General features: G+C 42.9%; 1 protein-coding gene across 1 annotated transcript; it reads left to right on the forward strand.

The window, feature by feature from the left end:
* Window positions 1-1,999: 1,999 nt before the first annotated feature.
* Window positions 2,000-27,271, forward strand: LOC119795255 (coatomer subunit delta). The gene is made up of 10 exons (XM_038303149.1): window positions 2,000-2,168; window positions 5,999-6,262; window positions 8,002-8,181; window positions 8,268-8,467; window positions 8,553-8,714; window positions 8,885-9,050; window positions 10,866-11,013; window positions 15,822-15,930; window positions 26,734-26,938; window positions 27,129-27,271. Exons 1-10 carry the CDS (start codon window positions 2,166-2,168, stop codon window positions 27,216-27,218), a joined length of 1,527 nt encoding a protein of 508 aa, XP_038159077.1. The 5' UTR covers window positions 2,000-2,165; the 3' UTR covers window positions 27,219-27,271.
* Window positions 27,272-27,742: the final 471 nt, after the last annotated feature.

The following is a 27,742-nucleotide window of genomic DNA, read 5'->3' on the forward strand; positions in this document are numbered from 1 at the left end:
TGTTTTTTTTAAATTACGCATTAAACCAATAAATGGACCATATAGTGATGCTTTAAAGTTAATAAAAAACAACAACATCAGCGACCATAACTATGCTGACGACACACAGCTTTACATCACCATGTCACCTGGTGATTATGAACCAATTCAAGCACTGAGGAAATGCTTAGAAGAAATCAATGCCTGGATGTGCCATCATTTTCTTCAACTGAATAAAAACAAAACTGAAGTAATAATCTTTGGACCAATAGAGGAGAGATCTAAAGTTAGCACACAGCTTCAGTCGCTTCAGCTAGTAACCACTGATCAGGCCCTAAATCTAGACTAAGAAAGTAGAGCAAATCACCCCAGTTCTAAAGTCCTTCCACTGGCTCCCTGTATCTCAGAGAATAGACTTTAAAATACTTCTGTTAGTCTATAAATCTCTGAATGGCTTAGCACCTAAATACATCACAGACTTGCTATCAGTGTATCAACCCTCCAGACCACTCAGGTCTTCTGGCTCCAGCCTGCTCTGCATACCTAGAACCAGAACTAAACATGGAGAAGCAGCATTTAGTTCCTATGCTCCACTTATCTGGAACAAACTTTCAGAAAACTGTAAAAGTGCGGAAAGCCTGAGTTCCTTTAAATCAAGACTAAAAACACATTTGTTTAGGATTGCCTTCCACTGTTCTAGTTAAACAGTTCAACTGAAACATATGTTCTTTAGTCCAACTGTTTTTAATATTCTTTTTTGTTTCTGCATTTTTAATTTTTTATTTTTTTCCTACTTGCTTTGATTCTGTTTTATCTTCCTGTATTTTAATCATGTAAAGCACTTTGCATTGTCTTTGTACTGAATTGTGCTATACAAATAAATTTGCCTTGCCTTGCCTTTAAAGTATAATATTCTCGCCTCAAATGATCTTAAAATTTACTTTTATTGAACAACAGCAACAGAAAAGAGAACTTTAAACTTTTAATGGAGCGCTTCATTGAAAGCTGCTGCTGCCGCAGTGCATGCTACTGTTCAATAGTTGTTGCCATCTTCCTCGTTGTGCTGTCTTCCTCTGCTGGTGCAGTGGGTCCTGGGTTCCTCCTGGTGCACGACAATGCCCGGCCTCATGTGGTGAGAGTATGCAGGCAGTTCCTGGAGGATGAAGGAATTGATACCATTGATTGGTGCCCACACTTGCCTGACCTAAATCAGATAGAACACCTCTGGGTCATTATGTTTGTAAATGTTAGAGATCGGCCTGTTTTCCAGTGTAGTCCTGTTTCTCTGACCGTGACTGGCTGGAGGTGCTCTCTTCATCCTCTGGCATGGGAGCTGGCTCAGAGCTCGTCTGCCTGGCTGTGTGTTTCCTGGACCGGGCCGCCTTTTATAGCTGCTTTTTCTATGTCTGCTTCTGTCTCCTTGAACCCCAGTGGGCCTCAGCAGATGGCCGCTCACACTGAGCCTGGTTCTGCTGGAGGTTTCTTCCTGGTAAAAGGGAGTTTTTCCTCTCCACTGTCGCTACAAGCATGCTTAGTGTGAGGGATTGCATTTGAGTCAATGAGTCGATGCAATCAACTGGTTTTCCTTAGATAGAAAACTTTGACTGTACGATCTAGTGAACTAAAGTGCCTTGAGATGACATATGTTGTGAATTGGCGCTATAGAAATAAACTGAATTTAATTTAATTAAATATACAGTTATATGTTTATATTACTGTTTTTCAAGGCTGCACTTTAAAAAAAAGAAATTGTCCAGAGAGCAGTTCTTAAAGAAATGTATTTTTGTTTTACAATTGTATAAACAAAATGTCAAATAAATCCATCTAAGTTTAAGTTTTAAAAAGAACTGGCCAACATCATTATAATAGTTTTTCTTGTCATGACTTTGAGTGTTAAACTGTTTGCGTTGATTATTTGATCAGGTTTTAGAAACTTTCTGAAATAAACAATCTTGCTCTTTATTTCTCCAGCAGCATTTGGGAGCCCACGTCACCGGTTTCCACGGTGGGCAGATCCAGCAGGCTCTTCCGGTGGATACGTGGCTCTCCGCTGCCATCTTCACGCTAACAGCTAAACGCTCCACCGTCCCTGCTCCGGTCAGCTGCTTCCCCACAGTGACACTAAATCTCAGAAAACAACCCGGACTGCGGATTGAAGACCGTCCTCACATCCAGAGAGACCAAACATGGTGAGTAAATGGCGGACGCCATTGTAAACAGTCTTAGTTGTTATCGGGCCTTCCAGTTATCATAACATTGGCTAAAGCGGCTAAAGCTAGCACTTAGCTAGCCTGGCTTCTCTAAAACGGAAACAAGGGAAACTCAGAGGCTGCTTCAGCTGACTGTCAGTGCAGACTTTATAGAAAACACATAATTAACATCTAAACCATTTGTGTTTGTCATTTATTATCATACTGTGTCATAATTCAGGGATGTTAGTCTGCAGGCAGCTCTGACGGCTCCTAGCTTTCCGGGCTAATGCTAGTTACCTGCTGTCACTAAATGAACCCGGATTAAATGTTCAATATGTCATTCCGTCCTCAGTCTGCACAACCTTCCCTTCTCATACCGAGTGGTTGGTGTATTTAAATGTTTTTAAATGTGGTCAGATAGCGGTGACAGCCTCGTTAGCTCCTGTTAGCTTATCTCCAAGTTCAACACGTAGTCCGAGAGTCCTCAACGTCAGCGTGGAAAGGAGACACTTTATCCTCCTTATTATCAGGTTTTAATTTTATATAGAAATTAATTTTCATGTGCAACTTGGCTTTGTCATTTAGAGGTTTGCTGAGATTCCCTTCCAATGTTAAACTCCTTAAACGCTGTCTCTTTTCATTCATTTTTCAATGTTCATATTCAGTTTAATGCTATATAATTATTATAGAATATCCACTTTGCAATTGTGATTAAAAGCTGAATAACTTGTATTACTGGAGAGGGAAGAAAATACCATTTTAATTCTCCCTGTCTCTGCTGGATATCCCTTATAATAAGGTTTTAAATAATTAAATATTCCAGCTTTAAAGTTTTTTTCCCCACACTGTGACAGTTTGGAGAAGCATTAACCTAATGAATAGATTGGGATTCATTGCTTTTTGTTTAAACAGATATTTGTTAAATAGAACAGATATTGGATGGACCACATCAATGGATGCTGCAACATTACTTTGTGACAGTTAAAAATATAATGGATCAGTTTGAAGACCTTCTTGTTTTGCGTTTATTGCAAATTAAATAGGAGTATGCAGCTACTTGAAGAAAAAGCTATTTTCCTCCTCACAATCCTTTGTTGGAAACTTTTCTTTTGGCTGATATTTGATTTTTTTGTTTGAATTCAATTCAGTTTATTTCTATAGCACCAATTCACAACACATGTCATCTCAAGGCACTTTACAGTTCACTAGATCATCCGGTCAGATTGATTCAAAGTTTTCTATCTAAGGAAATCCAGTTGATTGTATCGACTCATTTAATGGAAGGCAATCCCTCACACTAAGCATGCTTGTAGCGACAGTGGAGAGGAAAAACTCCAATTTAACAGGAAGAAACCTTCAGCAGAACCAGGCTCAGTGTGAGCGGCCATCTGCTGAGGCCGACTGGGGTTCAAGGAGACAGAAGCAGAGATAAAGAGTTTGAAGCATCATGATTATAGTTTCCTCGCTACATTGAATGAAACAAAAACAAGTTTTTCTTAAAATAAATGTATTGGTCCTTTATTTGAGCATATCAGTAAGAGAAGTTTCATTGGAATAGGATGATTAACACACTTAAAATAAGAAAATAACAACTACTTTATCCTATTTCAAGTGCAAAATATCTACTAAAAGTATTTCAAGGACATTCATTTTCCTTCCCTTGGCAGATAATTTATTGACTTGCTCAGATTAAGGGAAAATACTTATTTTAAAAGATTTTTACGTATTTTTAGAATCAGTTTTTGCAGTCGCCACATTGCTTTTCCTTTATCAAAAACAAGCATCACCAAACATTCTCGTGATAAATAAGCTAACATCTATAGCAGTCCAAACAGTTTATCAGCTGTTTACCAATTGCAGTCGTCTTAATAGTAAAATTTATAGCTAATTTTTTTAAAGGCACATTGTTCTTTCTAGATAACAGCTAAACACATTATTAGTTACAATATGAATTTTTTTTTACTTCTTTGTTAAAGTGAGCATAAATAGAAAGGAGGGAATTTAGACCTACTTTGTAGCAGTTAAAGTCTGATTTTCAGATTTTGTAAAACTAACAGCTAAAATGGCGGTATGGCATTGTGTCCCTCTGTTGGCCTGTCAGTTTAACCGTAGATCTGCAACTACCAATTATTTTATTATCGAGTAATTGGTTAATAAAAAAAGATTGTACATTCTGCAGATATTTCTTTTTAACTCAGAAAAAGTCTCAGAAAAAATAAATAATAAATCTTCTTTTTTTTTATATCTAAAAGGCAAAAAGAGTGTTTTTTTTTATTAGCATCTGTAGCCAAGGAAGCAGCTGCTGAAAGTTCAGCCTTTTCCTCGTCGGTTTATCTTCACTGCAGGTCCAGCTGCTTCTGCAGTGAAAAAGATCCCAAACATAAAAGTACAGGAAGTTTATCTTGCAAGTTTTATTCTGTACATTAAAAGAGAATTTTTCATAATCCAAAGAATGATAACCATATGAAAGAGAACCTGAAGATAACAGATAACCTTCTTTGTTTTTTCTCTGTAGATAGAAGTTATTTGGGTATGGAAAATTATGCTATTAGATAAAACCAATGAGATGCTTTTGTTGAATTCATACGCCTTTACAGAAAGATTGGTAACTTACAATATATATATATACTTTTTAAATGCACAGTCAATAGTAAAAGCATGAAACGATGTCTCCCTGCTACAGGTGGTTGTCTGGGTCCTTTTCTGGATGCGGTTGCCATGTTTGCAGAGTTTAAAGCTTCTACTTGCACAGGGGTGGGCAATTCCAGTTCCTGAGGGCCGGTATCCTGCATCTTTTAGATGTGCCTTTGGTTCAACACACCTTAATCAAATAACTAGGTGATTAATAGGGCTCTGGAGGAACAGAGTGTATACTGAGGAGGTAACTCGGCTATTTGAAGTGTGTTTGACCAAGGGTGGATCTAAAAGTTACAGGATAATGGACCCCCATGAACTGGAATTGCCCACTCCTGCACTAGCAGATCAGCTAATGTGAATAGGGCAGTTTGAATGGTTTGTGACATAAATGATTATATTGGAAAAACTCAAAGTTGATTCTACATCAAAGTGTCCATTAAATTGATAAATCTGTTGGGCAATTAATTTTGGTGGTGAGCTGAATTCATACGGGATTTCTGTGTCACAAAAACACAGGAGAGTCAATCTTTCTTCGCTGACACTTCAACCATTGGTCAGAATGCAGTGTTAATGTTTATGCTGGACATGCAGCTAAAACAGAAGCTGAACCAAAATAAACATGGCAGTGCTGGAGGACGTATGCCTGGTGCTACTCATAATGAGAAACCTTGACCTACAGCTTCTTGATAATCAATGATGTTCTACTGACAGAACTTCCCTTTTATGGCTCAAGATCCTCATCAGTTGGTCTTTAAAATTTAAGGATTAAATGTTGAACGATACATTTTTTTTTTTATTTCATTTGCTTTTACCAAAATTTCGATTATGTTTCAATTTTACTCTGTACTATCTATAAGCAATAGGTGTGTTTGATAGATTTACATGTTTGTAGACACATCAAACGGTTATTTGTATTAATGAGATTATTTTTATTTCAGAGAAACAGAAACATTTCTGTCAAACAGATTTCCTGGAAATTAATCCAGTGGTAATTAATCCAGAGTTTATAACTCATCTGCTGCGTGGAGTGGCGCTTACTTCTGCTCCGATGCATGCATCTGCAGCTTAGCTGCTGTGTGGCAGCAGACGCGCTCTGAGCTGTTTCTATGACAACTGCTGGGTGTCGATCAGTTCAGGTCCGTATCGGATCTCCATCCCTGAGCTGAAGGTCTGCATGTTTCACCCTGCAGGTGCTGTTGGCAGCGGCGGTGTGCACCAAGGCCGGGAAGGCCATCGTGTCGCGCCAGTTTGTGGAAATGACCCGGACACGGATCGAGGGCCTTCTGGCTGCGTTCCCCAAGCTGATGAATACGGGGAAGCAACACACCTTTGTGGAAACGGACAGCGTTCGCTACGTTTACCAGCCGCTGGAGAAGCTCTACATGGTCCTGATCACCACCAAGAACAGCAACATCCTGGAGGACCTGGAGACGCTCAGACTTTTCTCCCGTGTGGTGAGAAAGCAAAAAGTCGCCCGTGACCCAGTGGCGGGTTTGAACTTTTAGCAAATGTACATATGCGTATTTCAATTAGGGGTGAACGATATATCGAATATATTCCATGTATTCTGAGTTTTCCCATGCACGATAGTTGAAATGCCTCTATCGCAGCCATCAAGTACAAATTCCCATGATGACATCAAGCCTTCTGCATCCATTTAACCGAGTTTTGTTTTTCCCACACACTTTGAATGCATCTTAAATCCCTCCACGAATCAGGATTATTTTCTGCGTGGCACCCTCTCACACTATAGAAACCTGCAAACAAAATATGACAACAGCAGTTGTTTCAGCTAGAAATATACGGCAGTGATTTGGATTTGATGCCGAGGATGTCGAAAAATAGGCGTTAATTTGTAAGACCAAAAACCGTTGCTGAAAAAGGCAGCAGTAATTCAATTCAATTCAGTTTATTTCTATAGCGCCAAATTCACATCATGTCATCTCAAGGCACTTTACAGTTCATCAGATCATCCAGTCAGAATGATTCAAAGTTTTCTATCTAAGGAAAACCAGCTGATTGCATCGACTCATTGACTCAAATACAATCCCTCACACTAAGCATGCTTGTAGCGACAGTGGAGAGGAAAAACTCCCTTTTAACAGGAAGAAACCTCCAGCAGAACCAGGCTCAGTGTGAGCGGCCATCTGCTGAGGCCCACTGGGGCTCAAGGAGACAGAAGCAGAGATACAGAAAGCAGCTGTAAAAGGCGGCGCCATCTAGGAAACACACAGCCAGGCAGACGAGCTCCGAGCCAGCTCCCATGTCAGAGGATGAAGAGAGCACATCCAGTTAGTCACAGTCAGAGAAACAGGACTACACTGAAAAACAGGCCAAGCTCCAGCGTCTATAAACAAGGGTGTTGATGGCAGCAGCACAGCTGATGTTTCTCTCCAGGATGGAGTCACAGCCAAACAGGAACAGACCAGATGAAGCTACTATGAGAAAAAGCAGAGAGAGCAGAACGTTAGAGATTGAACTAACAGATTCTGCAGAGTGGGAGAATAGAGATAGAATGCTGAAATGGGGGTCCCTATGTCCTCCAGCAGTCTAAGCCTATAGCAGCATAACTATAGAGATAGCTCAGGATAACCTGAGCCTCTCTAACTAGAAGCTTTATCAAAAAGGAAAGTTTTAAGTCTAGCCTTAAAAGTAGACAGAATGCTGAACCTTGACAAATGCCGCAGCCGTTTTATCGAGAGAAGCGTGATGGATACACAGATAAGCACTTGTAGAAACACTATTTTTGTCGATATTATGATCAAATTTGGAAGGCTGCTTGCCAGGATATAAGACAATGTTTCTATTGTGTCAAATAGTTAATTCCTGGCCTGCTGGAGTACAATTCTTAATTATTTTTTAAATAGAAAATTCAGGTGATAATTGTTTTTTTACATTCAGGGCTGTTTTGTGCATACCACATACACAGCGGTGCACCCACAATAAATCAGAATGTACAGGTGATAACTAGAGTGCATTCTTTTCATGGAGCCCAGAACTTTAGTTTTACTCCATATGGCTAAAGACCTATAAAAGTTTAAATTTGGAGTCTTTGTCAGCTGAAAATCCTGGGAATAGTGAGGGATATTTAAATGAATGCAGACATTGTTTTTCTGTCAGTCAGTCGGACATTTTGTTCAGGGAGCTCAGGATGCACCTTGTAATTGTTGGTTGAACTCTTTAACGTTTCCAGATCCCAGAATACTGCCGCGTTCTGGAGGAGAGCGAGATCTCAGACCACTGTTTTGACCTCATCTTCGCCTTCGATGAGATCGTGGCGCTCGGCTACAGAGAAAACGTCAACCTGGCTCAGATCCGCACCTTTACAGAGATGGACTCCCACGAGGAGAAGGTGTTCCGAGCGGTCAGAGAGGTGAGTCCTCCTCTTTGGACCATGTGAAACGGACAGCAGTGGCCTGGATGGAGCTTAAAGTTCCTGCTGTGTTTGAATGTCTGCAGACTCAGGAGCGTGAGGCCAAAGCAGAGATGAGGAGGAAAGCTAAGGAGCTGCAGCAGGCCAGGAGAGACGCGGAGCGCTCTGGGAAGAAGGTGCCGGCGTTTGGTGGGTTTGGTAACGTGAGCAGCGTGTCCTCAGGGTCCATGATCACTGACACCATAGTGGAGCCAGAAAAGCCCAAGTTCACACCGACTCCAGCCCGGTACGCCACAGAAAAACCCATCTCTGCGTTCGTACTGAACTCATTTAGTCACTGGGAATCTGATTAAGGGTTCTTCTTCCTCCAGGTCCAGTGGACCCAGCAGGGCTCTGAAACTCGGGGCTAAAGGCAAAGAAGTGGACAACTTTGTGGACCAGCTTAAGTCTGAGGGAGAAACCATCATCTCCCCCTCAGGAAAGAGAGGCTCAGACGTCTCTAAAGTTCTGCCACCTCCAGTCAACATGGAGAGGTAACCACTTTTAATGTGACTTAGAAAGTTTCTAAATGTCTCAGCCTTTCCACTAATGGTGCAGAACCATCTAGTCCAAGTTTGAAGAGCCCGAGTGTTTTTAAACCTGGTGGAATAAAAGCTGCTCCCTGGAGTCAGATTGTCGGTCAAACCTGCTGTTTCCTCCTCAGCGTACATCTGCGCGTGGAGGAGAAGATCACACTGACCTGCGGCCGTGACGGCGGCCTTCATAACATGGAGGTGCTCGGCATGGTGACGCTCCGAGTCGCCGACGAAAAGTACGGACGCATCCGCCTCATCATCAACAACAACGACAACAAGGGACTGCAGCTTCAGGTTGGTCTAAAAAAGATGTATATCCAGCCATTCAGCAAAGATAAGATGAACATCCTGTTTTGGCATTTGACCAATTAGACGAGCCCTTGAATGATACATTACCTACTGGAAATTAAGTTGGAAAAAAAAAAACTTAAGTCAAGTCAACCAATTTGAGATCCTAAAGATTATTCAACTGTTGTCACTAGTGTTGCACCAATGCCCTTTGTTGGCCCTGATACCGATACCAGATACCTGGCTGTGCAGCATCGGCCGATACCATCTGTTTGAAAGTGATGTGTGTTTATATTTGACTGCATACTACTTGGATGTAAAATAATTTCCATCATGGCTTTGTCAAGCCTCTGCCTACCTTTTTAAAGCAGGAAAAAAACTAATACAAAGTGAATCCAGTAGAACTTTTTATTGCCTACCTGGAATGGGTGACAATTAGTGTTGCAACGATACCAGTATCGGGAGGGGCCCCGATCCTCCACTAAATGGTGGTATCTCTATCGGCAATAGTATCGGCAAGCTCCGATACCATTTTGAAGGCCAAAAGTTTCTTCAACTATTGTCACCCATTCCAGGTAGGTAATATAAAGTTCTAGTGGATTCACTTTGTATTATACCCCATTTAAGGTACCCTTGAAAAACCGTGCTGAGACCGGTCCGAGCTCAGTAACTGAGATAACTTATTGTGTGTAAATGGAAAGCAAACTGAACTGAACCGAGCTAGACACAACCGGACCGCGCTAACTGCAGACCAGTTCCAGAGGTGGGCTCGGCTCGGTTTTTCCCTGGCTCGGTTCTCTGCTAACAAGAGCGCATGAGCAGAACGCGTCATCTCCGTCTGGCTGCACATCCCGATTCACATCCCATTCCAGTAGCTGGCGGTAATGCCCCTCCAGTAACAGAAGAAGAACAACTTCTTCTTCAACTATAAACAGCAATCGAAATCTTCTCCATGCAACATTTTAAATAATTGCATTTTAAATAATAACAACGAAGTACAGCAATAATAATCAAGTATAACTTTCTGAATGTGATGGGCGCCGCCATTTTGATTTGCTTGATTCCCTCCTCCTTCGTCGTCTTCTTGTGTTTTATGGCGGTTGGCAAACAACTTTTGGTGCATTACCGCCACCAACTGCTTGATTTCTTCCTTCAGTACTGGCAGTAAAACCACAGATCGTCTCTAGGAGGCGAGGAACCGAGATAGCGTGATGTGTAAACAGTCGTAAGAACCGAGCTCGGCCTGGTTAACTGATCCGAGCTCGGACCGGTCTCGGCATGGATCGGTTTTTTAAGGGTAGTGTAAATGGGGTATAAGTCTTTTTCCTGCTTCACAAAGATAGGCAGCAGCTTGACAAAGCCATGATGGTAATTATTTTACATCCAAGCAGTATGCAGTTCTTCATATATAAACACAAATCAATTTCAAACAAATGGTATCGGCCGATACTTTACAGCCAGGTATCGGTATCAGGGCCAAAAAATGGCATCGGAGCAACACTAGTGACAATAGTTGAATAAACTTTCAAATTGGTATCAGTGCCTTATTTGTTGGTACTCGCCGATACAGATGCCACCATTTTAATGCACTATTGGGGCCCCGCCCGATACTGGTATCGGTGTAACACTAGTAATAAGGTCTTGTCCTGGATTCCAATAACAATTGGCTTGAAATTTGATTTTCAAAGTATTTCACTGAAAATAAAAAATGTCCTGTAAAGAGTTAAGTTCTTTTACCATAATGAGAGCCAAATGATCCCCACAGTGTCGGTTTACCTCCTGGTGGTAAAACTAACAAAGTTCACTGTTCCTGCTCTGCAGACGCATCCTAATGTGGACAAGAAGTTATTCACAGCTGATTCTGTGATCGGTCTGAAGAACCCAGAGAAGTCCTTCCCGCTCAATAACGACGTCGGCGTTCTGAAATGGAGACTGCAGACAACAGACGAGTCCCTCATACCTCTAACCAGTACGTATTCTGGACTTTTCATTAAAACATCGTTAATTAGACGGAGGCTCATCGGCCAAAAGGAATCCTAAAGCCTTAGAGTTTCGTTAAAAGTTGGTTAATTGAGCAGATTTTCCTTTGATAACAAAGCTTGAAGGTGTCACACACTGATCTCTAATTTTTCACTGGATTGCCGATAGCTTGTTGGTAGTACACAGTGCTGTGAAGTCGCCGGCGCCATATTCGTACTCCCTAGATTGAGCGGTTGGAATGTAAACAACACGTGCACTACAGCATCGAACAACGATGATGATCTCATTTTCAGGGAGGCTTAAGTCTTTTAAAATTAAATTCCTTGCCTGGACACACACTGGCTGTTTCATAGCATCAGTAGGCTGCAGATGGCGTCACAGGGAGGAGAGAGAGGAGATCTCTGATTGGTCAATTCTCCATCCGCTCTACACTATGCGTATTTCCTGTTTGGTACCTAATGGCAGAAACTCTGGCTGTAGTTCCGTCCACGCCGCCTGGCACACTTCGGACACTATCCCAGACACCGTGCAGGACGCTAGTTTTTAGCTCTGTGCGACTGTCTGTTGGTTTGCACCCGAAGCCAAAACACGCAGCGCCATTACCAGTCTTTGGGGAAGACTGGCTGTGGCAGGTGAACTGTGTGTCGTCTAGCTAGTTGGTGATTGTTCCTCTGGCGTTGTGGCTTGGAATAACACCATGCAGACCACGATTCAACATTTGGCATTAATCAAAAATATCTGCATCATACCTGCGACAAGCTAACTTTGACACACTGCTGTGGGAGGATACACAGCCCATTGCACAGTCAGTATGAAGTCTATCCCGCTGGTCCTTAAAAAGTCTTAAAAGGCATTGAATTCTTCAAAATAAAACAAAGAAAAATAGCTGAAAAAAAGACTTAGCATTGGTTATGTTGTGGCTTTAAAACTGATTTGTTTTGTTCCCTGCTAAAACAAAGTTTGTGAATTCAGTTAAATAATTGTTAAAATATATCTGTCATTTGTGTGTTTTTAGTTTTCTTCCTGTATGGGAAGCTTTTCAAAATTTGAATCATTAGTGCAGTGGTTTATGTTAAAATAAACCTTTGGGTAAAATTGTCGCAAGCGGGTTTTTCTTGTGTTTGTTGTGAATTTGGCCTTAAATTTTCATCTCAAGTGGCTTTAAAAAGTCTTAAAAAGTCTTGAATTTAACTTGCTTTATGCTGTAGGAACCCTGCTATAAATCATGATGTATAACATATTATATTACAAATCCATCGCAACAAAATTAATGTGTTAACCCATTTAGGCCTAAAACGCCTGGAAAAAACACCTTAAAAACCTATGGCCGATTTTAAAAAATACCCCTAAAACCTGAAGTTTTTCTGTAAATTCAGCAACTGTGTCAACGCCTAGTAAATTATTGATATCTCAGCTTCTGTAGCAGATAGAACTCAAAATATATTTTATCTTTGAAATTCTTCCAAAAAAAAAAAGTGAAAAGCAGTAATAAAAAAATAAAAAATTCAACCTTTATTTTTTCCATATGTGATCATGTCTTCATTGAGAATGTGCAATATAAAACGTTTTTAAAATAAAGAACAAACATTACATAAATAACTATCTGATGATTACTTATTAACAGTATTATTATGCATAATAATGCATATGTCTGTGTTATAAATTGCATACAACTTACCTCCAGATGGCCACAAATCTGTCCCGGGACATATTTTGGGGGAACTGCGTCCTGAAGAGAGGTTTACTCTGTCGCCAATAATCTCTTCGTAGCCTACTGGCAACACAAGAAGTCCCATGCCCATACACAGCCCAATAAATGTCTTCATCTCCGTCACAGTCACGGGTGACCACTTTGCCATCTTTGCTCTTGTTGGAGTTTGGTTTGTTTGGTCACTGTACCTATTCGTCTCGGTAACAAGATGCATCCAAAGTTCTTCATTAAAAATATGCTCAAATGCCTGCAGCGGTGTGGTGTCTGCAGGCAAATCAACTTTCACTCCAGGTGTGCGGTTGAAAACACTCCGTGCATTGCGGTGGTAGTTCGATTGGTTCAGCGCGTTCAAAGTCATCATTTTCATCTATACCGTCATCAAAGCCGACACACTCCTCAAAATCACTGCCTTCCGACATCTCTTCTCTGTCAAACTCCTCCATGTTTGCTTGAAAAAAACTTCTTTCTTCTTGCTTGACTTATATGCTCTCCCGGCGTCAATGGTAGAATTACGCAACGGCGCCCCCGGCTTGAATGGTAGAAATGCGGTAATGCTTTCCCGGCTTAAATGGGTTAATGGAGCATAATAATGCTGTAGTCAGATATTAAGAATATTACACACACCATCTGACAATGTGCCGAAAGTGCTGAATTGAAGATGTACATGTAACATGTATTGTTTGTAACATGCATGAGCACATTTCCCCTCGTGAACGCCCTCTTTAAAATGTGCTGTTCTAATAGCTCATACAAGCTGTGTCCACCTACAGCGGGGATTATACAGGTGCTGGTCATAAAATTAGAATATCATGAAAAAGTAGATTGATTTCAGTAATTCCATTTAAAAAGTGAAACTTGTATATTATATTCATACATTACATACAAACTCATATATTTCAGATGTTTATTTTGTTTAATTTTGATGATTACAAATGACAACAAATGAAAATCTCAAATTCATCATATCAGAAAATTAGAATATTACTGAAGACCAATAAAAACAAAGGATTTATAGAAATGTTGGCCAACTGAAAAGTATGAACATGAAAAGTATGAGCATGTACAGCACTCAGTATTTAGTTGGGCCTCCTTTGGCCTGTATTACTGCAGCAATGCGGCGTGGCATGGAGTCGATCAGTCTGTGGCACTGCTCAGGTGTTATGATAGCCCAGGTTGCTCTAATAGTGGCTTTTAGCTCTTCTGAATTGTTGGGTCTGGTGTATTGCATCTTCTTCTTCACAATACCCCATAGATTTTCTATGGGGTTAAGGTCAGGAGAGTTTGCTGGCCAATTAAGAACAGGGATACCATGGTCCTTCAACCAGGTACTGGTAGCTTTGGCACTGTGTGCAGGTGCCAAGTCCTGTTGGAAAATGAAATCTGCATCTCCAAAAAGTTGGTCAGCTGCAGGAAGCATGAAGTGCTCTAAAACTTCCTGGTATGTGGCTGCGTTGACCCTGGACCTCAGAAAACACAATGGACCAACACCAGCAGATGACATGGCACCCCAAACCATCACTGACTGTGGAAACTTTACACTGGACTTCAAGCAACGTGGATGAAGTGCCTCTCTTCTTTTCCTCCAGACTCTGGGACCTTGATTTCCAAAGGAAATGCAAAATTTACTTTCATCAGAGAACATGACTTTGGACCACTCACCAGCAGTCCAGTCCTGTTTCTCTTTAGCCCAGGCAAGACGCTTCTGACGCTGTCTGTGGTTCAAGAGTGGCTTGACACAAGGAATGCGACAGCAGAAACCCATGTCTTTCATACGTCTGTGTGTGGTGGTTCTTGAAGCACTCACTCCAGCTGCAGTCCACTCTTTGTGAATCTCCCCCACATTTTTGAATGGGTTTTGTTTCACAATCCTCTCCAGGGTGCGGTTATCTCTCTTGCTTGTACACTTTTTTCGACCACATCTTTTCCTTCCCTTCGCCTCTCTATTAATGTGCTTGGACAATGAGCTCTGTGAACAGCCAGCCTCTTTAGCGATGACCTTTTGTGTCTTGCCCTCCTTGTGCAAGGTGTCGATGGTCGTCTTTTGGACAACTGTCAAGTCAGCAGTCTTCCCCATGATTGTGTAGCCTATAGAACTAGACTGAAAGACCATTTAAAGGCTTTTGCAGGTGGTTTGAGTTAATTAGCTGATTAGAGTGTGGCACCAGGGGCCATCAATTTTGAACCTTTTCACAATATTCTAATTTTCTGATATGATGAATTTGAGATTTTCATTTGTTGTCATTTGTAATCATCAAAATTAAACAAAATAAACATCTGAAATATATGAGTTTGTATGTAATGTATGAATATAATATACAAGTTTCACTTTTTAAATGGAATTACTGAAATCAATCTACTTTTTCATGATATTCAAATTTTATGACCAGCACCTGTATAGTGGACTTTATTATGAACTCAGTTTACTGACCATTCAGACAGATTATCGCTATTTTTTGCTCCATTGGTCACATAACTCCTCCCCCACCATGTGGTGCCTGCGCCATCTTTGTTATTAGTTGCTGTTGTTGGGTAACGACAGCCTGTGGCGACAGTGGGCTGCTGTGACAGCAAATCCCATAATGCTTTGAGAGGAGAGCTCTCCGCGCAAAAGCATTCTGGGATACATCTGCGTCTTCTGAGGCCTTCCTTTTCTTCTCATACACTTTGTAGACACTTTTTCTTTTATGACCCTCGGCCATTTTCAAAGAACCGCGGTGAGAAAGGTGAGCTTCAGTGACTGTCTAAACCGTAGCTCATACACAGAGATATGCCTGAAAGTGTGCATGCGCAGAAAGTTAGCTAACAGGGCGAGCACGTAAGGACCACTTAACTGAATTGAATTGAATTGAAATTGAATTGAATTATACCACTTGGAAAAAAAGATTATTCTTTATGCCTTTAATTGGGAGTACCAAGATGGCGCCAGGTGACTTCAGTTTTTTCCCGCATTTCAGAAATCCAGTGAATAGAGATCAGTGGTGTGATAGAACTCCTGTTGGCAGTTCTTTAGCAATCCTCTGGGGTTAGCATAGTTAGCGTAGCCCAGAGCTGTGCACCGCTGTTCTCACCCAGATTCTGTCTCGCAGTAAACTGCTGGCCTTCAGAGAGCGGATCTGGCTGCGACGTCAACATCGAGTACGAGCTGCAGGAGGAGAACCTGGAGCTGAACGACGTGGTCATCAGCATCCCCGTCCCGTAAGTTCACCAACAGGGTGGAAGGTTGGACTTCTGACCGTCAGCTTGGCTGTTTGACTGCAGTTTGTCATTTTATCCTCATACAGAAAATGTTTACATTAACTGATGAAAACAGTTCAAACATGTGACTCGGCTCTCTTCAGTCTCCAGCTGAACCCAGATGAATCCTTTTCCCCGACAGGTTTACATTTAATGAGACACGGGTCTAAATGACTATGGATCAGTTTTCTGTAACCTTTTCATTCACTAAGGGAACCTTATGCGCAAAATGTTCTTTATGCTTTTCATTTGGGACTGCTTCTAGAAACAAAGGAGAATTTTTAATGGTTTATGGAAAACAACCCGTTTCAAAAACCTTTTGACCATTGCTAACCTAGCCTAGCCACTCAAAGAAGAACTTTAACCAACATAACTAAATAGTGAATTGTAATTAGAACAATATCATTGAGAGAAAAAGATAACTGGCAACAACATTGGAATTAATACATACTCAAAATTAATCCAATTAATCAACAATTAAAATAATCAACTAATTTAGTAATTGATTAATCATTAAATGGAGTATAGAGACTCTAAAACATGCCTGTAAATGACGGAGCGAGTGAACCAATTAGAAATTATACCAGGATTGTAAAAAAATAGATCTAAATATTTTGTATTTAAGAATAGAAAAAAAAAAAAAAAAATGCTTTCTTCAATCTGTATGTTCTATCCAGAATTCCTCAAGTGGAAAAGTGTTAGTTTCACCTGGCTTTATTTCTTAAAAAAAAAAATAATTTTTAACAAACTTTTGGCTATCAGATTATTAATCGATTAATCAAAAAATAATCAACAGATTAATCGATTTGCAGAGTAATCATTAGTTGCAGCCATAAAATGGTAAGCATTATGCTAATTTACTTTGGAAATCTCATTGGGATGCTAGTGCTGTTAGCATTTTATTTTTTTCTTCACTATTTTGATTTAAAACGATCAAAATGTTTCCTGGATCTTTGTTTCACAAACCAGCACAGTAGCCATAAAAAATTTTCCCACTTTCCTTCATGTGTCCTTTCCTGGTTCTCTACAACTTCTTTTTAAACGTCAATCTTTGTGCTACAATATTATTTCTGTCATGATTTGTGGACATTAAGATCTAAAGAGACGCATTATCTCCTGGTCAGACCCTGTAATTCAGTGAAAGGGTGGAGTCAGAGTAAAAGAAATATGCACGCCCAGGATAATTCCCACTGCTGGAAGTTGGAGGGGATTTCGCTGCCATTAGGATGGTGTTTGATTGAGAAGGGCCATTTTGAATGGCTGCTACTATAAAAGGTGATTGACGCACGTTTTCAGACACTTTAGATGACGTAACAGGACAATTTAACCGTTTAGAAATAATAATTTTAGTGTAGCTCTAGCTCCTCATAGGAGCAGGCTGACTAGCATGAAGAGACCTCTGGCTGCGTCCTTGTTGGATGTGCAGGAGGCTCCACTTCCTCTGCCCCTGGTTCCCACTTCCTCTGCTCCTGGTCCCCTCTTCCTCTGCTCCTGGTCCCCTCTTCCTCTGCTCCTGGTCCCCTCTTCCTCTGCTCCTGGTTCCCACTTCCTCTGCTCCTGGTTCCCACTTCCTCTGCTCCTGGTTCCCACTTCCTCTGCTCCTGGTTCCCACTTCCTCTGCTCCTGGTTCCCACTTCCTCTGCTCCTGGTTTCCACTTCCCCTTCCTCTGCTCCTGGTTTCCACTTCCACTTCCTCTGCTCCTGGTTTCCACTTCCACTTCCTCTGCTCCTGGTTTCCACTTCCACTTCCTCTGCTCCTGGTTTCCACTTCCTCTGCTCCTGGTTTCCACTTCCTCTGCTCCCGGTTTCCACTTCCTCTGCTCCTGGTTTCCACTTCCTCTGCTCCTGGTTCTCACTTCCTCTGCTCCTGGTTCTCACTTCCTCTGCTCCTGGTTCCCACTTCCTCTGCTCCTGGTTCCCACTTCCTCTGCTCCTGGTTCCCACTTCCTCTGCTCCTGGTTCCCACTTCCTCTGCTCCTGGTTCCCACTTCCTCTGCTCCTGGTTCCCACTTCCTCTGCTCCTGGTTCCAACTTCCTCTGTTCCTGGTTCTCACTTCCACTTCCTCTGCTCCTGGTTTCCACTTCCACTTCCTCTGCTCCTGGTTTCCACTTCCTCTACTCCTGGTTCTCACTTCCTCTGCTCCTGGTTCCAACTTCCTCTGTTCCTGGTTCTCACTTCCACTTCCTCTGCTCCTGGTTTCCACTTCCACTTCCTCTGCTCCTGGTTTCCACTTCCTCTACTCCTGGTTCTCACTTCCTCTGCTCCTGGTTCTCACTTCCTCTGCTCCTGGTTCTCACTTCCTCTGCTCCTGGTTCCCACTTCCTCTGCTCCTGGTTCCCACTTCCTCTGCTCCTGGTTCCCACTTCCTCTGCTCCTGGTTCCCACTTCCTCTGCTCCTGGTTCCCACTTCCTCTGCTCCTGGTTCCAACTTCCTCTGCTCCTGGTTCTTACTTCCACTTCCTCTGCTCCTGGTTTTCACTTCCTCTGCTCCTGGTTTTCACTTCCTCTGCTCCTGGTTTTCACTTCCTCTGCTCCTGGTTTTCACTTCCTCTGCTCCTGGTTTTCACTTCCTCAGCTCCTGGTTTCCACTTCCTCTGCTCCTGGTTTCCGCTTCCACTTCCTCTGCTCCTGGTCCCCACTTCCTCTGCTCCTGGTCCCCACTTCCTCTGCTCCTGGTCCCCACTTCCTCTGCTCCTGGTTCTTACTTCCACTTCCTCTGCTCCTGGTTTTCACTTCCTCTGCTCCTGGTTTTCACTTCCTCTGCTCCTGGTTTTCACTTCCTCTGCTCCTGGTTTCCACTTCCTCTGCTCCTGGTTTCCGCTTCCACTTCCTCTGCTCCTGGTCCCCACTTCCTCTGCTCCTGGTCCCCACTTCCTCTGCTCCTGGTTCCCACTTCCTCTGCTCCTGGTTTCCACTTCCACTTCCTCTGCTCCTGGTTTCCACTTCCTCTGCTCCTGGTTTCCACTTCCTCTGCTCCTGGTTCTCACTTCCTCTGCTCCTGGTTCCAACTTCCTCTGCTCCTGGTTCCAACTTCCTCTGCTCCTGGTTCTCACTTCCACTTCCTCTGCTCCTGGTTCTCACTTCCACTTCCTCTGCTCCTGGTTTTCACTTCCTCTGCTCCTGGTTTTCACTTCCTCTGCTCCTGGTTTTCACTTCCTCTGCTCCTGGTTTTCACTTCCTCTGCTCCTGGTTCTCACTTCCTCTTCTCCTGGTTCTCACTTCCTCTTCTCCTGGTTCTCACTTCCTCTTCTCCTGGTTCTCACTTCCTCTTCTCCTGGTTCTCACTTCCTCTGCTCCTGGTTCTCACTTCCTCTGCTCCTGGTTCTCACTTCCTCTGCTCCTGGTTCTCAACTTCCTCTGCTCCTGGTTTCACTTCCTCTTCTCCTGGTTCTCACTTCCTCTTCTCCTGGTTCTCACTTCCTCTTCTCCTGGTTCTCACTTCCTCTTCTCCTGGTTCTCACTTCCTCTTCTCCTGGTTCTCACTTCCTCTGCTCCTGGTTCCCACTTCCTCTGCTCCTGGTTCTCACTTCCTCTGCTCCTGGTTCTCACTTCCTCTGCTCCTGGTTCCCACTTCCTCTGCTCCTGGTTTTCACTTCCTCTTCTCCTGGTTTTCACTTCCTCTTCTCCTGGTTCTCACTTCCTCTGCTCCTGGTTCTCACTTCCTCTGCTCCTGGTTCTCACTTCCTCTGCTCCTGGTTTTCAGTTCCTCTTCTCCTGGTTCTCACTTCCTCTTCTCCTGGTTCTCACTTCCTCTTCTCCTGGTTCTCACTTCCTCTTCTCCTGGTTCTCACTTCCTCTGCTCCTGGTTCCCACTTCCTCTGCTCCTGGTTCCCACTTCCTCTGCTCCTGGTTCCAACTTCCTCTGTTCCTGGTTCTCACTTCCACTTCCTCTGCTCCTGGTTTCCACTTCCACTTCCTCTGCTCCTGGTTTCCACTTCCTCTACTCCTGGTTCTCACTTCCTCTGCTCCTGGTTCCAACTTCCTCTGTTCCTGGTTCTCACTTCCACTTCCTCTGCTCCTGGTTTCCACTTCCACTTCCTCTGCTCCTGGTTTCCACTTCCTCTACTCCTGGTTCTCACTTCCTCTGCTCCTGGTTCTCACTTCCTCTGCTCCTGGTTCTCACTTCCTCTGCTCCTGGTTCCCACTTCCTCTGCTCCTGGTTCCCACTTCCTCTGCTCCTGGTTCCCACTTCCTCTGCTCCTGGTTCCCACTTCCTCTGCTCCTGGTTCCCACTTCCTCTGCTCCTGGTTCCAACTTCCTCTGCTCCTGGTTCTTACTTCCACTTCCTCTGCTCCTGGTTCTTACTTCCTCTGCTCCTGGTTTTCACTTCCTCTGCTCCTGGTTTTCACTTCCTCTGCTCCTGGTTTTCACTTCCTCTGCTCCTGGTTTTCACTTCCTCTGCTCCTGGTTTCCGCTTCCACTTCCTCTGCTCCTGGTCCCCACTTCCTCTGCTCCTGGTCCCCACTTCCTCTGCTCCTGGTTCCCACTTCCTCTGCTCCTGGTTCCCACTTCCTCTGCTCCTGGTTCTTACTTCCACTTCCTCTGCTCCTGGTTTTCACTTCCTCTGCTCCTGGTTTTCACTTCCTCTGCTCCTGGTTTTCACTTCCTCTGCTCCTGGTTTCCACTTCCTCTGCTCCTGGTTTCCGCTTCCACTTCCTCTGCTCCTGGTCCCCACTTCCTCTGCTCCTGGTCCCCACTTCCTCTGCTCCTGGTTCCCACTTCCTCTGCTCCTGGTTTCCACTTCCACTTCCTCTGCTCCTGGTTTCCACTTCCTCTGCTCCTGGTTTCCACTTCCTCTGCTCCTGGTTCTCACTTCCTCTGCTCCTGGTTCCAACTTCCTCTGCTCCTGGTTCCAACTTCCTCTGCTCCTGGTTCTCACTTCCACTTCCTCTGCTCCTGGTTTTCACTTCCTCTGCTCCTGGTTCTCACTTCCTCTGCTCCTGGTTCTCACTTCCTCTGCTCCTGGTTCTCACTTCCTCTGCTCCTGGTCCCCACTTCCTCTGCTCCTGGTTCCCACTTCCTCTGCTCCTGGTTCCCACTTCCTCTGCTCCTGGTTCCCACTTCCTCTGCTCCTGGTTCCAACTTCCTCTGCTCCTGGTTCTCACTTCCACTTCCTCTGCTCCTGGTTCTCACTTCCACTTCCTCTGCTCCTGGTTTTCACTTCCTCTGCTCCTGGTTTTCACTTCCTCTGCTCCTGGTTTTCACTTCCTCTTCTCCTGGTTCTCACTTCCTCTTCTCCTGGTTCTCACTTCCTCTTCTCCTGGTTCTCACTTCCTCTTCTCCTGGTTCTCACTTCCTCTGCTCCTGGTTCTCACTTCCTCTGCTCCTGGTTCTCACTTCCTCTGCTCCTGGTTCCAACTTCCTCTGCTCCTGGTTTTCACTTCCTCTGCTCCTGGTTTTCACTTCCTCTTCTCCTGGTTCTCACTTCCTCTTCTCCTGGTTCTCACTTCCTCTTCTCCTGGTTCTCACTTCCTCTTCTCCTGGTTCTCACTTCCTCTGCTCCTGGTTCCCACTTCCTCTGCTCCTGGTTCTCACTTCCTCTGCTCCTGGTTCTCACTTCCTCTGCTCCTGGTTCCCACTTCCTCTGCTCCTGGTTTTCACTTCCTCTTCTCCTGGTTTTCACTTCCTCTTCTCCTGGTTCTCACTTCCTCTGCTCCTGGTTCTCACTTCCTCTGCTCCTGGTTCTCACTTCCTCTGCTCCTGGTTCCAACTTCCTCTGCTCCTGGTTTTCAGTTCCTCTTCTCCTGGTTCTCACTTCCTCTTCTCCTGGTTCTCACTTCCTCTTCTCCTGGTTCTCACTTCCTCTTCTCCTGGTTCTCACTTCCTCTGCTCCTGGTTCCCACTTCCTCTGCTCCTGGTTCTCACTTCCTCTGCTCCTGGTTCTCACTTCCTCTGCTCCTGGTTCCCACTTCCTCTGCTCCTGGTTTTCACTTCCTCTTCTCCTGGTTCTCACTTCCTCTTCTCCTGGTTCTCACTTCCTCTTCTCCTGGTTCTCACTTCCTCTTCTCCTGGTTCTCACTTCCTCTGCTCCTGGTTCTCACTTCCTCTGCTCCTGGTTCCCACTTCCTCTGCTCCTGGTTCTCACTTCCTCTGCTCCTGGTTCTCACTTCCTCTGCTCCTGGTTCTCACTTCCTCTGCTCCTGGTTCTCACTTCCTCTGCTCCTGGTTCTCACTTCCTCTGCTCCTGGTTCTCACTTCCTCCGCTCCTGGTTCCCACTTCCTCCGCCCCTGGTTCCCACTTCCTCCTCTCCTGGTTCCCACTTCCTCTGCCCCTGGTTCCACCACGGAACCGTTTTCTGGGAGATAAATTGTGAGATTAAACACATAGTTTGAAACAATGAGGTGAAAACTGAACTAAGACGAATTTAGTGAAAAATATGTTTTGTTCAGTGCACCTATTCTGAATGTTTAGAGGAAAGTATCGTAACCCCCCTTTAATAAAAGGAAACTGTTAAAATTATACATTTTCTGCTCAGTAATTGAAGTTTTACATCAAACTTTTCTCACATCTGAGCAGCTTTAGCCTTCTTAGTTCTGGTGATGAGCTGTGAGGTTCCATCCACTGTCTGCTAATCCTCTCTAGAGCGGTCCCATTAGTCAGAAACGTGTTTAAGAATCCATGGATTCATATTCAGTCTGAAGAATCACTGTTTTTTTTTCTGGGTCTGAAATATATTATTTAAATTCTAGTTTTCACAGTTTATCTTTTTTTCTTGATTTGCAGTAAAAAAAAAAATCGACCAACTGTTCTCAGTGAGCTTTTATATTTATCCGTTCTAAAAAAGATGGAAATCAGTCACAGCTTTGCCACTGGGTGGCGCCACTGACCAAGTTGTTTCCTTCAAAGCTTTTCCTGAAACAAACTTGAGTGATACCATCTGACTGTAAACAAACATTTAGATGAAGTCGGCAGAAAGAGACGGCTCCTTAGATTTAGGCTGATGTGAATCTGATGCCAGAAAACAATTGAATAAATAGCTGCTTTCAGGTCTCCTCCCTGTTACATAAACAAACAGCTGAGTGTTTATCTAAAAACTTCCTTTCTGATGAAACGTATTTTAAAAGTGCGCTAAAAGAATGAAGGTAATATTCAGGAAGGAGTCACTATGACACATCTGCAGGAGGTGAACCATCATCCTCCTCTTTCAGCCCTCAGATCAACATGAAGCAGGAAGGGACACAGGGCTGATTTAGCAGCTCAATTTATTTACCTTCTTTAAAGGTTTACTTTAACCTCTGAAATCCCAAAGCGTTTACAACTAATAACTCAGAAGATTTTTATGATTATGCTTTTAGGTTATTATGGTTATGATAGATTTTTATGTTATTTTAGGTTTATTAATGTTACATTTTGCTATATGCACTGATTCTGGAAAAAAAAAGGAAAAATACTGGCTTCATAACTGTTTTGTGGCCATCAAAATGCTTCGGTGTTATTCTAAGGCTCAATTGGCACATTTGGAGAGGTTTGGAGACAGCAAAAGTTCAAAGCCCCACAGCTCTGGAACTGTTCTAGCTACCGTAATTTTTGGACTATAAGCTGCGACTTTTTCCCCATTTTTCGACCTTGGGGCTTTTATAACAATGCGGCTTATCTATGGACTCTTACAGCTGACGACCAGTAGGGTAATACCTAAATCTCTGGATTTTACCATCCACCATGTAAACGTCACATTTGCTTCAAAACACAAGTACGGTAGCCGCGCTCGCGGGAAAGCGGGGGTCCTACGGAAGCAGACTTCTACCACGAGTGGTACGAGACAGAACGACAGCGAGAAAGACTGACATTGAGAGCGCAAGGCAGTTTGTGTGACACCCTCATTATGGAAAATAAAGGTACTGGTAGAAATAATAAATAGGAGCTTCCCCAAATAGTTGCCTCTTTCCCGACAATCCTCTCTGTGCACGAACCACATGGTAATGAATTATAAAAAACCTGCGGCTTATATTCAGGTGCGGCTAATAGTCCAAAAATTACGTTAGATGTCTGAAAGTTTCTGCAGTTGTGGTTGACATGATGTAGAACAAATGTAATACAATGAGACCTGCATATTTCAAAAATGTCTTGCTGTTCAAAAAACAACTTTGAGTCATGTTTGAACTGATGCAGTTTGTTTACTCATACTTTTTCATTTATATTTGCTTGTCCTTTCAAATGCTGTATCACATGTAATTTGGGCTTACAGTTCCTAAGTTATTTGCTTTTTCCTTTGGTATGCAAAAAAGATGAGGATTACTTGAAACTAGGTGGGTTTTAAGAGGTTAAGGTGGTCAAAGTGCTGTAAAGACTCCCTGCGATGGTATAACGAGCAGTTAGAACAAGAATGAAGCCTCGAAACTCAGTTCACTCAGAATATAAAGCTCGCTGCTAAACGCCCGTTAACCCTTTATAGGGCAACTTACCATTTTTGATCACTTGCATACCACATACAAATGGAATCTCTCCCATCCCTCAGTGAGGTCTAGAAGCACAAGATTTATATCTAGCCATTCAGCAAAGATACTGCTTCATGGCTGTACATCTTATTTTGTCATTTGACAAATATGAGCCCTTGATTTATATTACCTACATGTTAAAAAAGTTAAAAAGCTAATTGAAATGTTGAAAAGTAATGTTAAAAACTTAATAAGCTAAGCTAAAAAAGTAAAAAAAAAAAAAAAAAAAACAAAGTGTCTGTATCAGCATCAATACTCTAAGTTTATGCTATAACAAAAAATGTGTTTCTTTCATTCTGGGAGTGGTTTTCATTAATTTCTTATTGAAGCACTTTTGTTCTTTTTCTTAATATATTAGGGAGAGTGGCCATTTCATGAGATATACTTTTTCTATCAACATCTACATATTTTGAATGTTTAAAAAGTTTTAAGGTCTTGTCCGGGATTCCAATAACACTATTGGCTCGAAATGCTGATTTTCAAAATATTTAACTGAGTTACTTATAAAGGGTTAAAAAGGGGGAAAAAAACTCTGCAGCTGCAGAGTCGGTTCACACGCGTCATCATGAGCTCAGATTACATCCTCTGAATGCACCCCGCTCTCTGAGAAACCTGCTGGTTTTCATTTACTCCTCTATCTTGACAATTATTTTGATAATTGATTAATCTGCCATTTAATTTTTTGATTAATTATCGGGTAGTGAAAGGGTTCTTTAAAGAATGTTTTATACTGAATTAAACCAGGTGAAACTAAACATTTTCGACTTGTGGAGTTCTTGATGGAGCATAATGAAACGGCTTCATCAACTGTTTATTTGGAGTCAAAGTGACTCTAAATAATTAGGTGTTGCTACCCGATCCTTCCCGGAAGCCCGATCCTTAAAATCAGCTCATTTGCGCAACCAGATATACATCCAGGTCGTCCTCGATTTTAAATAGTAAAAAAGACCTAAATTATGTTGCCCCTCCCCAGAAATAGTAAGCTTGCTTTACTATAATGTGTTAAAGATTATTAATGTACTTCCTGAGAAAATAAATCGTCTGTTCCCGATAGGAAATGGGATCCTACGCTACTCCCGGGAGCTAACTATTTCGGCTTTTGATTTAAATATAAATCTAGCCTTTTTGAGTTTTTTGTTTGCCTTTTGTGTTAACATTATGGTATATAATCTAAACAAAAGAACTAAAATATAGATAAACGTGGTTTATTCATATTTTACTGGACTGCTCTGAGCATGTCCCGTGATGTTCTCTCAGAAACATTTTTTTTAACGATGTTTAATAGCATTCTTTGTTGATTTAAGGATAGAAATAAGCAATTTTGTTACCATAATTGCATTATTTATGCAAATACGTCTCCCATGATCTGACAGGAGCGTCTACCTCGCTGAGGCGCTAACAGGCTTCTGGTTAATACGGGTACTGATGCGGCTGTAGGTGTTTTTCAACCCTGGTCATGTAGGCCGTGTCCTTTGAGTCGAGCGGCGTCAAAAACGTCCTTCAGAAATCCAAAACAATCCACTGAACTTTGTTTCCAAGTTTGAAGATGTTTTGCTTCCCATCCAGGAAGCTTTTTCAATGCAGAATGTCAGAAATAGCCTTGATTTGGCTTCTTTGCTAGCCTGCAATTTCAAACGGGCGAACCCGTTTGTCCGTTTCTATTTCCATGTTTACGAAGCCAAAACAAGGTTTAGTTGGGCTACTGTGTAAAACCTGGAACTCGACGCTATTTCTGACATTTTGAATTGAAAAAGCTTCCTGGATGGAAAGAGAAATGTCTTCAAACTTGGAAACAAAGTCCAGTGGATTGTTTTTGCACTTTTTTTGGACTGACTATGACCTGGACGACTGGGTCTGAACTAGGGGTGTGCAAAATAATCGTCATGATGATGCATCGTGATTCTAATTTTCGTGATCTACTGCATCGATTCTTGATGCCAAGTATCGATTATTAATTTAAAAAAACGAATAAATAAAATTGCATGAATGGTTGGCGAACATCAGCCAAAAACAAGTGTAATACAACTTCCAGTCCAGTATATGTCGCTGCAAATGTGTTGACGCACGCTGCCTTGTGTCACAAGCATTTCCGGCCGCGGGATACTGCGCCGAGACATTCAAAGACAAAACATGGAGGTGAAAATATTGCAATGGATCGCAATAATTCAAGTATCGTGATGCATCGTGATAGAATCGCATCGTGGCCTGTGAATCGTGATTCGAATCGAATCGTGACTTCTTTGGCAATAGCCACCCCTAGTCTGAACCAGCATCCTTCAGAATAAAAGGAGCCATTCTCTGACGCCGCTCTTTGTCGCTGCCTTCAGGTCCGGTGTCGGAGCTCCTGTGATCGGAGATCTGGATGGAGAATACAAACACGACAGCCGGCGGAGCGTGCTGGAGTGGTGCCTACCGGTCATCGACGCCAACAACAAAACCGGCAGCCTGGAGTTCAGCGTGGCCGGCCAGCCCAACGACTTCTTTCCCATCAGCGTGTCCTTCGTGTCCAAACGCAACTACTGTGACATTCAGGTCAGCCTCATCCTTCCAGCATGTCTGGTTGGAAACGTATTGAAATGTACCGCTCAGACCTCCTGAGCTGCTTTCCTCTACAACATTTTTTAATTTGGAAGGTTCCTTTTAAGGTTTTTAATGACAGATATTGAAGTTATGCTTTAAGTGTATAAAACATTCCCTAACTCTGCTTTTCTTTTCTTCCCAGGTTACCAAAGTGTCCCACGTTGACGGCGACAGCTCCGTCAGATTCTCTACAGAAACCTCCTTTGTTGTTGACAAATATGTCATCGAGTAAAAATATCGGAAGGAAAAGTAAAAAAATAAATAAATGAAAAATTACCATAAAAAGTCAAAATCTATGCTACAGAGAAAGATGGAAGATTTCTAGCCTGCCGCCGCGTTTACGATCAGAGACTGCTGAACATCGACAGGCCTCCTCTGTGGGTGGGGGTGGGGCAGAGCAGCGGTGGTGTATTTATGTTTGTATGACAGAGGATGATCATCTATATATAGTTAACTGAACACGGCGCCTATTTCCACTGATGCTGCTGTGCTGAACTGTACAGAGGATGAGTGAAGGATGACTGGAGATGGAGGTCAGACGGAACCCAGGCATCGGCCTCCACCTCAGCCACGCCTGCTGGTTTAGCTCCGCCTCCTTGATGAACGGCTCCCCCTGACTGTAGTGTCACTCATAGAAACAGTCTTGTGATTTGCTCTTTTTTTTTTTTTTCTTCTCGATGGGATTCACCCCCAAAAAAAAGTCAAATCTGTTTGTTTCTCTGCTGTTTTCATTTAACTTGGAGCGTTTAGGTGGAG

The sequence above is a fragment of the Cyprinodon tularosa genome, unplaced genomic scaffold (genome assembly GCF_016077235.1).
Source record: "Cyprinodon tularosa strain WSP-4 unplaced genomic scaffold, ASM1607723v1 ctg506, whole genome shotgun sequence".
Classification (NCBI taxonomy): domain Eukaryota; kingdom Metazoa; phylum Chordata; class Actinopteri; order Cyprinodontiformes; family Cyprinodontidae; genus Cyprinodon; species Cyprinodon tularosa.

Bases quoted from the DNA above. Each gene is read 5' to 3' on its own strand.
- LOC119795255 (XM_038303149.1), top strand. The intron at 8,715-8,884 runs GTAACCACTTTT...TTTCCTCCTCAG, and splicing joins CCTCCAGTCAACATGGAGAG to CGTACATCTGCGCGTGGAGG. The intron at 11,014-15,821 runs GTACGTATTCTG...TCTGTCTCGCAG, and splicing joins GTCCCTCATACCTCTAACCA to TAAACTGCTGGCCTTCAGAG.